Source organism: Oncorhynchus masou, chromosome 12, assembly GCF_036934945.1.
Source record: "Oncorhynchus masou masou isolate Uvic2021 chromosome 12, UVic_Omas_1.1, whole genome shotgun sequence".
NCBI lineage: Eukaryota > Metazoa > Chordata > Actinopteri > Salmoniformes > Salmonidae > Oncorhynchus > Oncorhynchus masou.
Window position 1 is genome coordinate 77,229,926 of NC_088223.1, and position 13,145 is coordinate 77,243,070.

General features: G+C 41.8%; 2 protein-coding genes across 4 annotated transcripts; both read right to left on the reverse strand.

The window, feature by feature from the left end:
- Positions 1 to 976: 976 nt before the first annotated feature.
- On the reverse strand, positions 977 to 5,396 carry zgc:153990 (uncharacterized protein LOC768125 homolog). 3 transcript variants are annotated; one of them, XM_064982009.1, is made up of 5 exons: positions 5,264 to 5,396; positions 4,197 to 4,408; positions 3,387 to 3,920; positions 3,214 to 3,267; positions 977 to 2,043 (listed from the first exon to the last, which is right to left on the reverse strand). In XM_064982009.1, exons 2-5 carry the CDS (start codon positions 4,321 to 4,323, stop codon positions 1,601 to 1,603), a joined length of 1,158 nt encoding a protein of 385 aa, XP_064838081.1. In that variant the 5' UTR covers positions 4,324 to 4,408; positions 5,264 to 5,396; the 3' UTR covers positions 977 to 1,600. The 3 variants fall into 3 exon arrangements, with proteins under 3 accessions (XP_064838081.1, XP_064838079.1, XP_064838080.1); XM_064982007.1 differs by having other exon boundaries at positions 4,197 to 4,411; XM_064982008.1 differs by having other exon boundaries at positions 4,197 to 4,479; positions 4,716 to 5,396.
- Positions 5,397 to 6,116: 720 nt separating this feature from the next.
- On the reverse strand, positions 6,117 to 9,860 carry LOC135550859 (calpain small subunit 1-like). Its single transcript, XM_064982035.1, has 10 exons — positions 9,764 to 9,860; positions 9,039 to 9,075; positions 8,839 to 8,931; positions 8,520 to 8,577; positions 8,226 to 8,290; positions 8,013 to 8,081; positions 7,744 to 7,822; positions 7,384 to 7,500; positions 6,903 to 6,961; positions 6,117 to 6,723 (listed from the first exon to the last, which is right to left on the reverse strand). The coding sequence occupies exons 4-10, from the start codon at positions 8,572 to 8,574 to the stop codon at positions 6,697 to 6,699; spliced, it is 471 nt and encodes a 156-aa protein (XP_064838107.1). The 5' UTR covers positions 8,575 to 8,577; positions 8,839 to 8,931; positions 9,039 to 9,075; positions 9,764 to 9,860; the 3' UTR covers positions 6,117 to 6,696.
- Positions 9,861 to 13,145: the final 3,285 nt, after the last annotated feature.

Genomic DNA, 13,145 nt, shown 5'->3' on the forward strand with positions numbered 1-13,145 from the left:
AGCACACAAAACTAAACGGGACTGCAGTGCTGAAGCACGTAGCTACGAGTTCTAAACTACCTCTGGAAGCAACGTCAGCACAAGAACTGAATGCAGTGCCAAATATAAAGTTTGGTGGAGGAGGAATAATGGTCTGGGACTGTTCGTGGTTTGGGCAAGATCAGACCCCTTAGTTCCAGTGAAGGGAAATGTTAACACTACAACATACAATGACATTCTAGACAATTCTGTGCTTCCAACTTTGTGGCACCAGTTTGGGGAAGGCCCTTTCCTTTTTTAGCATGATAATGCCCTGTGCACAAAGCGAGGTCCATACAGAAATGGTTTGTCAGGATCACTGTAAAAACTTGACTGGCCTGCACAGAGCCCTGACCTCAACCCCATCAAACACCTTTGGGATTAATTGGAACGCCTACTGTGAGCCAGGCCTAATCTCCCAACAGTATTCCCTGACCTCACTAATGCTCGTGGCTGAATGGAAGCAAGTCCCCACAGCAATGTTCCAACATCTACTGGAAAGCCTTCCCAGAGGAGTGGAGACTTATAGCAGCAAAGGGGGACCAACTCCATATTAATGCCCATGATTTTGGAATGATATGTTCAGGTGTCCACATCATTTTGGTCATGTAGTGTATGTCTCAATATGTCATGGTTTTACTACTATCCATAGAGTTTACAGCGTGCGACATGGTTCAATGTGCCAATAAATGGACACCATTTACTTTTTGGTTTTTTCAATTGCCTACGTCTTGAAGCCAAAATTGGCATCATGTATACTGTGCTAATGACTTCACAAAAAATGTGTAACTTAGAGCAATGTACAATACAGAAATTTGGGTAAACGAGGCATTTGCCGGCACCTTTATGAACCTACGCTATTGGAAAGTTAGACATTTAAAGGTTCTGAATGACTTGCATTCCCAATGTGTTTGTATATCCGAGGTCCTACTGTATAATAAGAGCAATTTAAAGTCAGTTTACAGCAGTTATCATATTTATTTACATGTTCTACAATATCTCCGTACAATAGTACATAAGGAGACTACATCAACATAGTAGACAAAAGGAGAATTTGTTTAAAACTGTCTCACATAAAAAAGGAACATACAGAAATCAGTCCATAATCTCAATAAGTATGCACACCTTTACAAATGACGGGGCCTTATCGCTCTAACATGTTTATCAGATAGGACCTGTTTTCAACATGATACAACAGGACACTTTAGGAAATATTACACATTATTACCGCACTCTAAAATTAGGCAAGTTTTAGATTCTCTCTGAGCCTTAAACTAGACTCCATTTTAATGATCTGAGAAATGGGGGAAGAAACAAATAGGCTCTTAATTTGTGCAAGAAACCCCTAATTCTGCTTTGAGTTTCTGTATTTCCCTTGGCGGGATAACACACAGTTCATAATTTAAACATTTACGCAGACAGTAGGGTTACTCCTATAAAATACAGTAACTCGGAACACAACCCACTAAAAATGTCTGGAGTAAATGACTCAATGAAAGAAATGGAACAACCTTGTACCCAGTGTAAAGGAACACACCCGTCCAGCTCCACAGGAGGGGCAGATAGTGCAGCAACGTCTGGGCTATAGGGCCGGGCGTCCATTGAGCTTGTCATGCATGAGGGCCAGGGCCCCACTGGTGAAGTCTCGGAGTATGTGCATCGTCTCCCTCTGCAGCTGCAGCGACTCGCGCACAAACTCCTGCTGCGTCTCGGCCAGCTGCTGCACTGACTCGGACAGCAGTTCCAGGGAGCGCGACACAGTCTCTAGCGCGGTGTTGGTGGCGTGCTGCTCCTGAATGCTCAGCGAGGCACTCTGCAACATGCTCTCCCTGGCGTTCCGAGGTGGCTGGCCTGCTGTAGGTGGTGCGGCAGAGAACGATGAGGGTGAGGGCTGGGTGCCTGTGGAGGGGTGTGGCCCGCCGCCGCTCCCCTGGTTGTCCTCTGTGAGGCTGGACGTCTGTGAGGTAGAAGGGGGCAGCTCGTCCTGACGCTCGTCGTCTGTCTGCCCAAACTGGTTCTCAGTTTCTAGGGAAAGGCAAGAGAGGTGACACTGAACTTGTGCGTGTGTTTGAGGTTACACATACCACATAGTGATGGGGGGAATCGATAGTTACACATCAGGATATACATTTTTACAATATCGTATTGACACTATCGCAATATTTTTGCTTTATTCATAGCTTGTTCTCCATCTTTTAAAATAGGTTTTCAGAGCTATTTTCCATGACAGATAAAAGTAGTTCTCATGGCTCTTGTCCCTCTGCAACATTATAGCCTGAATTCAAAATTGATAAAATTGTTGTTTTTGTCCTCATCCATCTATACACAATAAATACATTTTCTTTGCAAATGTATTAAATTAAATACAGAAATAACTCTTAAAAGTATTCACACCGAGAGTCAATACGTTAAAATCACTTTTGGCAGTGATTACAGAGTCTTTCTGAGTGAGTAACGGAGCTTTGCACACCTGAATTGTACAATATTTGCAAATTATTTTTTAAATCATTCAAGCTCTGTCAAGGTGGATGTTGATCCTTGCTACAAGGCCATTTAAGTATTGCCATAGATTTAAGCCGATTTAAGTAAACTGTAACAAGGCCACTCAGGAAGATTCAATGTCGTCTTGGTAAGCAACTCCAGTGTATATTTGGCCTTGTGTTTTAGGTTGTCCTGTTGAAAGGTGAATTTGTCTCCCAGTGTCTGTTGGGAAGCAGACAAACAGGTTTTCCTCTAGGATTTTGCCTGTGCTTAGCTCTATTCCCTTTTTTTTGTGTTATCCAAAATTATATATATTTTTTTTTAAATCCCTAGTCCTTGCTAATGTCAAGCATACCCATAATATGATGCAGCCACTACCATGCTTTAAAATATGAAGTGGTACTCAGTGATGTGTTGTGCCTCAATTGAATCCAATTAAAATGCAGGCTGTAAATACAATGTGGAAAAAGTCAAGGGGGTCTGAATACTTTCTGAAGGCACTGTATGGTGAGCAGTATGTTTGGAACATCGAATCGCAATACATATCGTATCAGCACCTAAGTATTGTGATATCGTATCGTGAGGTCCCTGGCAATTCCCAGCCCGTATACCACACATCCGGCAGTATTTCACAAGCGTATTTCTAGTACTTCAATACCAGACAAATCGGACCCTATAGACAAACAGAGTTGAATGTTGGGTCAACGCAGTTACCTTCACCAGTGGGTATCTCGTACTGCATTTCATAAGAGGGATGTGAAGAATCTCCTGCAACAGAAAATCTAATATGTGAATATGCACCCTCGATAAACCCTCATCTTGAAAGTTGTGTGTGGTGTATAAATTGAACAACTCAGACCCTTCCAGTTTCAAATTAGATAACTCACTGGACGATCCACTGTAGGTTGGCATAGAATGGTCATCTTTGGGTTGAACCGGGGGTATGGGTGTGTGGCCAGGGCCTGGCATGGGCATACCCATGGAAAAGGACATGGGCATTGCCGAGGAAAGCGTGGAGGGTGGTGGCATCGAGACGTCTACTCCTTCATTGGGGTAACTGTGTATCCCTGCCATGTCCTCTTCCTCATCCTCCTCCTCTGGTCCTTCATCATCATCTCCCTCCTTGAAAGCCCCATAATGGAGACCTGGCACCCGGCTTCGCTTTCCATCCAGCTCCAAAATCTGATGCACAATGTTCTCTGTGGGGCTGAGGTCACGGGACAGCCGCGAGTTGATCCCCTTGAAGTTGGCCCCCGACCGCATGGCGGCCACCTTACGCTTGGTGTCGCACTTGAGGTCGGACCACTTCTTGATGATCTCGATGACCTCACGCTGGCTCTCCCCGATCTCATTCACACTGGCTGTGATCTCTGCCCACACGCGCTTCTTCACATCCGTTGGTACACCGCGGTTAAACTTCCCTGTAAGAGTCAGAGGGACAATTAATAAGAAAAGGATCAGATGCTGGTGTTTGTTTGGCCATACATACTTGTGTCTAAGAGGAGCCAGTACTTGAGCATAAGACAAGAGTTACTGTGCATCTGCAAAATTAAAGCATGACCACGTGTCTATATTATGAAAATAAACACAGGCATGAACCTGGGATGACACCCAAATTGGGATAAAGTTTTAAACAAAAAAATGTTTTTTTTATCATCACATCAACATGAAGTGCTGCAGGGTAGACAGGTACATACCGACAACGATGTGCCGATTCTTCTTCACTTCATCTAGGAGGATGTGGACCTCACTGAAGGTAAAGCGAGCTTTTCTCTTTTTGAACCGCGTGACACTGTCCTCATTGAAGAAGTGCGAGGCAGACATCTTCCACAATACCTCTTATCTCTCTGGTCTGCTTCTTTCTCGCTGGTCTCTGCCTTCAGTCCTCCTAGTAGGGATACTACTAGCTCTTCTGGAGCCAAAAATGTAACTCATAATAATACATCACTGGACCTCTATCAAATACCCAACAGCGTACAACTAAAAGGAAACATTTGATACTGAATACAAATATCAGATTACAAAATAACAATTTGAGTAATTGTTGATTGATAATATAACAAGGTGGATAAGATAAAGAAAATCAGCAAGTGCATCTTAATTCAGGTACAGTAAAGTGTGCCCGCAAATGAGCGTCTGTACTCATTAGCTAGTTAATTGAATTCAATTTGGTTCCCCCAATCACAACATTACATGACAGAATCATGAATACAAACCTTGCACCCTATAAATTACTTGCACAGCTGTCAAAGTCTAGCGCAATCCCTTTGTTGACCAGTCATCAGCCTGTCTTGCCAAGAAGACAGACGCAACCCGAGTATCATCATCATCATCGTCAGACAGCAGTCAGTGCTCTCTTGATTTAGCTCGGTTTACGGGCTAGACTGCTAGCTAGCTACATTAGTTCACGTTAACTTACCCATACCCAAAAAATGTACTTGTTAGTTAACTAGCTAACTAGGATGTTATCTATGCGATAGCGGCGAAACCTGTTAGTAACTGCGATATTGTAACATATTTGCACTTTTTAAAATCACAATGCCTTCATCGAAAATGCCGTTACTGCTCATTGTTCACATTTTGGGCGTTTTTTTTCGTGAACAAGTAAGCTAGCTAGCTAATGTTAGCTAGTCACGTCTTAACAAGATTGTAGCTAGCAAACGTTTGCGCACGCAATGTCGCCTCTTCATTCATTTTACGAGACTGAAAAATAACACCAAAATAGGCTAGATATTTGTAATATTGCTTTGCATTACAGTTTTACCTTTGAGGGAAAGAAAGGTTGTGATTTCTGCGATTAGTCCGAAAACTTCGTAGTTAGCTAGCCACAGTCCGATGTCTCGCGCTAGTTTGTACGCAAGCTCAGTACGTGTTTTTTATGGAATGAGAAGTCCTGTGACTGACCACAATGCGTGAGCTATGGCGCTGTTGAAATCATACGTTGAAAGGACAAAAGCACGGAATCACTTAATTAACTTTCCCAATCAACTAAAAAAAACGTAATATAGAAGTAGCTAATAAGCTTTTCATCATAATGAAGAAACAGTGGTCAAGTTTACCACGACGGGTGATACTTGTGTTTACCTGATGGCTGGATTAATACATCAACCATTATTCCCAGAGCATGGGCGAAACAAACTGATGAAATGTTAGCCATCCAGGCAGGACATCTAACATTACTCAAACGAAAGCCCGCAGCATCATCAAGGACCCCACACAGCCCAGCCATGAGCTGTTCACTCCCTTACTGTCGGGCATATGGTATCGGAGCATGAAGTCCAATATAGACTGCCGAACACTTGAACTGGGCTGACCACCTGCACTTCAGCACGCACATACATTCACGCTACCAGATGTTATTGCTAAATACCGCACAATTTTTAAACACTTGTAAATATTGGACTCTAAATTGTGCCTTCCTGTATTATGCTAAAATTCTTATTCTATTGAGACATTTACTTTATGTTGGTATTATTTTTTTTATTGTTGAAGGAACCTGTAAGTAAGCATTTCATTGGACAGGGTATACCATGTTTATCCTTGTACATATGACTGATACAACTTTGTAGATGAGTACCGCTTGAGGTGTTGAAATAACACAAGCACTACATTGTTAGGATTACTTTAATTCCATACAAAATTACACAGGTCATTTCAAAGACAGTAACAGTTCAGTGACTTATGGCAACAGTTACCAAATCCTTAAATGGCATCTGTTGGTTTCATGAAGCAATGGCAAAAACTAACATTGTGCTGGCATTATGTGTAGCGACACCATGTATGTGTCACAGTTATAGACTATTTCAGAACTGTCTTAAAAATGATTGGTAAATGATTACCTTTTGAGAGCTATTGGAAAGAACCTCTACAAAGGCAAATGCTGTCTTTTCTTCAATTCAAAAGGAAAACAAGCAGACACTCTTGGTTGAATGCAAGACCAGCATCGAGTGGCCCAGAGGTTCTCAGTGTCAGCCCATAGAACCACTGCGTGTGCACGTTTTAGTTCCCACGTTAGTCTACAACTCCCCTCTTGTTGTATGAAAAAGCTGTATTCACATTGTGTAGGTTGCAAATAATGTATGGAAACCTGAATACACTGGGGGACTGGCACAGGGGGTCCATGGAGTGGTCTAAAGCACAGCGTCAAGTAGATAGAAATGGAGTGGTTTTGTAAACACCTGTAGGCATGTCCTAAACTCAGGAATACATGGTCAACTGGAGCCACTGCAAAGAAACAAATTAAAACAATTGTTTGACATCAACCCTGTACAATGGTGGGTTTTGACCTCTTGTGTGATAGGAACACATTGTACAGTGATGCCAAAAACCAAAGTAGCGTTGCTAGGCTAATTACATTCAGAATACCATCTCATTGGTACAGCTTGTAAGTGTGACATGCTTACCTCTTGAACGTTGACCTTGATGGTTCCATTGTTATCCTTGTCTAAGGTGTTGAAGGCACCTGAAATCAGGAAAATACAACAGATGGTACAACAACAGATGGTACTCCTTTGAAAATAATGGGATACATAATCATTGGAATATTTTATTGGCAAAGCTGTTTTCTCCATTCAAAAGGCAGCTCTAATGAAGGCCTTGAGGTCAACAAGGCTCTATCAAGAGCAGTGTGCAGGATTCTTATCAACTGTTACCATGCACCTGCAAAAAAAGATAGATGTGCAACTGACTTTTGAATAGCGAAAACTGCCAATAAAATATTCCAATGATTATGTACCCCATTATTTTCAAACGGAGTACCATTAGTTGTGCTGACACATGTACCAAAAGGTTAATGCATATGGTTTCTATATTTAAACCCTATACAGAGCTAAAAGAACCCCTACCATGACGACGATATGGAAAAGAGCAGGGAACCAGACTTACGACACATAGCATCCAGTCTCACAAGACAGCCAATGTAGTTGTCAAAGTCCAGGTCCCCATTCTCTTCGCTGTATCTGCAGATGATCATCTGGAACAACTGGTCGTTGAGGCGGAAGCCTGGGTCCAAACCATAGACATACATATTTAGGTTTTATGAATATCCTTGGTCAAAACTGAAATGCTGATATCTAAACATTTAACTATGAAGCTGGAAACAGAGGATTACAATCTCAAACACCACTTAAAAAGTTTTGACATTCAAAATGTATTCATATCACAGTGCAATGTTATAAGAACATATGTTACAAGTGTCTGCCAAACAGTGATATAAATCTTTCTGTGCTGTATGATATCTCTAACCTGCAACCCTGAAAGCGTTGGGAAGCTCATCTGCACCAATAACCCCGGAGCCATCAGTGTCATAAGTCTTATACACACCCTGAAAACAAAACAAAAACCTTTATTTTGAAATACATTTATGTAGTATAATACTTCTTTGATTCAATTTCCATGGTTCCACATTATCATACTTTCTAATAGTGCTAATACTCTCAAACTACTTCATTATTCAAATCAAGAAATAATGAGACAAATAGTTTTTACCAAGCTGGTGGAAATTAAATACTCACCTGCCATTTCTTGATATTGTTCCAAAGGTGTTTGAACTCATGAAATCCAAGCTTTCCAGTGCTGTCACTCTGCAACAGAGTTAAGGTTAACAAAAACCTGACACTTACAGTGCTTTCGGAAAGTATTCATACACCTTCACTTTTTCCACATTTTGTTAAGTCACAGCCTGGACCCTGACCCCCACCACAAACAGGTCATGACAGGAAGGATACATCCATGACTGCCACCATGCTCCTGCAGGACTCTATGCTAAACCCGTCTGTCTTCAAGTCACCATCTGAAATTAAAAAGCAGCCAGATCACTCAGCGTATCATCCCCTTACTCATTCACAAATACATATCAGCCTCACTGAGAAATTCATCAAGAATATTACATCTCAAACTTGGCTTTCTAGGATAGAAAAGGATTGTCAATAAACAGGCATACGGAGAGACTTGCTTAAAGCACGCAAGCGTGTACATCCAGGCAGAGCCACACAAATAGACAGAATAGAACCCTGACTTACGTTTGGAAATAATTCTATTCAGGATGTTCATCAGTTCGATGGGACTCACCTCCATGTCCTGAAGGAAAAGTTATTCATTTGAATTATTCCCAACATTGAAGCATAGCATACATAGTGCATCTATTCACAGTATTCAGTAGTGAATTTGAGCCATTAAATGAAGATCATCCTGCACCAAAGGCATTTCAGCAGTCACAGTGCCGTTTTAATGGCAAGGTGTATGGTTGCCACAAGGTGTTTACTTTTACAGAGGTACTATGAAGTTAAACCAAAATAGGAATATGGTGAGGGAGTAGTAGCAAGGAAATATCGGACTCACATCTCCAGCCAACTGCTGGAAGACTTTGCGAAACTGTCTTTCCTCGTCACTCTCACTCTGCTCTGCATACGCAAGTGGCCTTTGTGGTGCAGGCTGCAGGATAACAACGTTAGGAAATTAGGAATTTATTGTTCAGGTTACTATTATCCATAACAACTGTGTATTCTGGTGATAAATTATGAAATAGCAATGCCACTCACTGGGTCAGAGGGCACAAAAGCAGCTGGATCAATATTGCTGAAGAGGACACAGGGGAGATGAATAGGTTAGTCACTGGGTAGCATTCCTAAGAGTGATAGCTATGCAGAGATATAGAGGCATTGATTGACTTGGTCAGTGGTAATAGCTGCAGTGACTACTAGCTGAAGAATCATGCTCCTGTCCAACTTAGCTTAAACAATTAACACCTTGTATTCTCTCTTGATTCCAAACTGATTAAAACAGCACAGTGAGAATATATTATCCATACCTGAAAGTCTATGTAATGATAGAACAAATTTAAGCAGTGCCAAAGTCCTAAGATTAGACAACTTTCATTCCACTTGCACCCACACAACCTAAAAAGCCTCAACCCCCTCCCCATTCGGCAAAGCCCAGAAAACACTACTAACTACATTATGTATAAACATTGTTTATACATAATAAGTGCAAATGATTTAGAAGAGGTCCTTAGTAATATAGCCAGATCCTTACCTTACAACATCAAGAATGCCACCAATGAGTCTTTTGGCCAGAAACATCTTTAATCAATTTAATTGAATTTGCAAGCCTACAAACCAGCTAGCTTGCCTGGACAGGAAGCAGCTAAGGTTAACTAGCAGTGCGCTAATATACTGTTAGTAGGCAAATCTTATATTAGCAAACGAGGCTACACTAACACTATAATAACACCGAAGTAATAAACATGTTAGGGGTATTTACTTACCAAGACTTGGTGCCAGTGAGTGAACTTGTAAATAGAAAGAAGGATGTTACCCAAATTAACCAAATTAGTAAACGCCCACTGACGGTGTCAATCAAACTCGCTACACGTGTCCCCCCGACCCAGAATGGATAATGAAAAGAAAAGGGATGTCTTTACCGCCAAGCATAACTTGACCACATGAAGAAAATCTTTGCCACAAGCCTGATGAAACCACAAATTAAATACTATAATCTCTAGCATATGTATATGGTTATCTGTACAAAAATATGAAAAACAAAAAATTATGAAGAAAAATTGAACATTTCTCTTGAAACATACTTATCTGCACAACATGTGAGCAAGTTTCTAGCAAAACCTGAAATGATGATTTGACGTGGGAAATTATAAGCAACATTTCACACAACGTTGGCAATGTGAGAGCTGGTGATTGATTATAACTGTGCAAAGTATGGACCAAAATGTCACTATATTGACAGGTTGGCTAAAATTAGTACATTCAACAGCATCCCTTGCTCAATAAAATGTATTCCTCATGTGAAAGTGAGGAATTATATATTTTTTAAGACAAAGAGAGCTAAAAGTGCAGAAAATGTGGGCTTGCCGGATGAAGCCTTGGATAACACCTCACCTGATCAAACATACTGTACTGTACATACAATAGGTTACCATGAATCAAGGTATCCAAGGTTAATCAGATCTTAGGGTTTTGTATTTTGTAGTGCCTTTTGGCATTATAATTCATACGTTTTATAAAGGATCCAGGCAATGAATGACATCAAATCAGTGAAATCAGTCTGTATCATGGTGTACATGTTTTCCCAAGTGCAGAACTCCAAGTCCTCAAATGTTACTTCCTTAGGTTGGCCCTCATGACTTTGGTGAGGGTCAACCTGGTGCTTAGGGTTAGTGTGGCCACTGTCAGGGCCCCAGCAGCGAGCAGTTTAGCCAGTGAGGGAGTCGTGGTGCGTCCCCTGGATGCAGTGGAGGAAGAGCTTGTACATGTTTTCTGGAGGATGAGAAGGCTCTGCACCAGCAGAGACAGGAGGCAGCGGCTCTCCTCAGTCTGTGGAACCTCCGGCGAGGGACACAGTGAGTGACAAGACTTTACTAACCTCTTGTAATACTGTAAGTCTGCATGTCATCTACATTGTCTGTATACAGTACAGTGCCTTTGTAACAGTATAACTTTAGACCGTCCCCTCGCCCATACCCAGGCGCGAACCAGGGACCCTCTGCACACATCAACAACATCACCCACGAAGCATCGTTACCCATCGCTCCACAAAAGCCGCGGCCCTTGCAGAGCAAGGGGAACCACTACTTCAAGGTCTCAGAGCAAGTGACGTCACCGATTGAAACGCTATTTAGCGCACACCGCTAACTAAGCTAGCCGTTTCACATCCGTTACACTCACCCCCCTTTTGACCTCCTTCTTTTCCGCAGCAACCAGTCATCCGGGTCAACAGCATCAACAGCATCAAACAAAGCGCTATTTAGCGCGCACCGCTAACTAAGCTAGCCGTTTCACATCCGTTACACCTTCAGAAAGTATTCACATCCCTTGACTTTTTCCACATTTTGCTGTATTACAACCTGAATTTAAAATGTATTAAATTGAGATTTGTCACTGACTTACACACAGTACCCCATAATATCAAAGTGGGGTTATGTTTTGAGAAATGTTTACAAATTAATACGAAATGAAAGTTGAAATGTCTTGAGTCAATAACTATTCAACCCCTTTGTTATGGCAAATAAATAAAAAAGTAACATAATAAGTTGCATGGACTCACTCTGTGTGAAATAATAGTGCTTAACATGAATTCCTCATCTCTGTACCCCACACATACAATTATCTGTAAGGTCCCTCAGTCGAGCAGTGACTTTCAAACACAGATTCAACCACAAAGACCAGGGAGTGTTTCACAAAGCAGGGCACCTATTGGTAAATGGGTAAAAATGTAAAAACCAGACATTGAATATCCCTTCAATACACCCAGTCGCTACAAAGATACAGGCGTCCTCACTCAGTTGCCGGAGAGGGAGGAAACCACTCAGGGATTTCACCATGAGACCAATGGTGACTTTAATACAGTTACAGAGTTTAATGTCTGTGATAGGAGAAAACTGAGGATGGATCAACAACATCCTGTTTGCAACAAGGCATTAAAGTAATACTGCAAATAAATTGACAAAGCAATACACTTTTTGTCCAGAATACAAAGTGTTGTGTTTGGAGCAAATCCAATACAACACATTATTGAGTACACTCTCCATATTTTCAAGCATAGTGGTGGCTGCATCATGTCAAATCAAATTGAATTGGTCACATACACATGTTTAGCACATGGTATTGTGGGTGTAGCGAAATGCTTGTAGAGTTAGAAGCACGGCAGCCCTCTGTCGGCGCCATTTTTCACACATGTTATGGGTATGCTTGTAATTGTTAAGGAATGGGGAGTTTTTCGGGATAAAAAAGAGACAATGGAGCTAAGCACAGGCAAAATCCCAGAGGAAAACCTGGTTCAGTCTGCTTTCCACCAGACACTGGGAGATGAAATCCCCTTTCAGCAGGACAATAACCTGTTGTGGAGCTCACCTCCTGGGAGCTGATGGGCCTGTAGAAGTCCAGCAATGTGTGGGAGCAAGCCCAGGTTGATAGTCGTAACTGTGGGTGGTACAGAGGCCAGTCCTCATGGGGCTGTGACACAGTAACCTGTAACCAGTAACCAAATCACTACCTTCTACCAGGTGTTGGTCACATACAATGACACAAAAGCAGAGCAGTACTGCACCCGATGGAATGTCTTGAAAACTTATTTTCACACACAAAGTTGCACAATAATAGCAGAGTGATTACCACACCATGCTAATGGCTTAACATGATGTTGAGGACCGTACTATTATCCACTCCCCTGGCTTTTATTCGTTCCCCAGCACATGAATGGCAGTCTTCCCAGCAAATGCACCAAGAGCAGCGATTCTCTCACAGTACTTAAACAGCAAATGAGGAAGCTTCTCTCCAAGCATCCCTTTCAGACAAGGCAGCCTACCTGGAAACAAGTAAAGGCGTAGATCCAGCTGTCATATCATTTCAAATCAAGTCAAAGTGTATTTGTCACATGCACCAAATACAACAGGTGAAATGAAACAGGTGAAAAACAGTGAAATGCTTGGGATTTGATCTAGCAACCTTTCGGCCCAGCCGCCCTGTCTATGACTAGGGTGGCTGGAGTCTTTTTGACAATTTTTAGGGCCTTTCTCTGACACAGCCTGGTATAGAGGTCCTGGATGGCAGGAAGCTTGGCCCCATTAATGTACTGGGCCGTATTCACAAATTTACAAATACACCTCACATTCAATTTTAATTACTGACAATCCC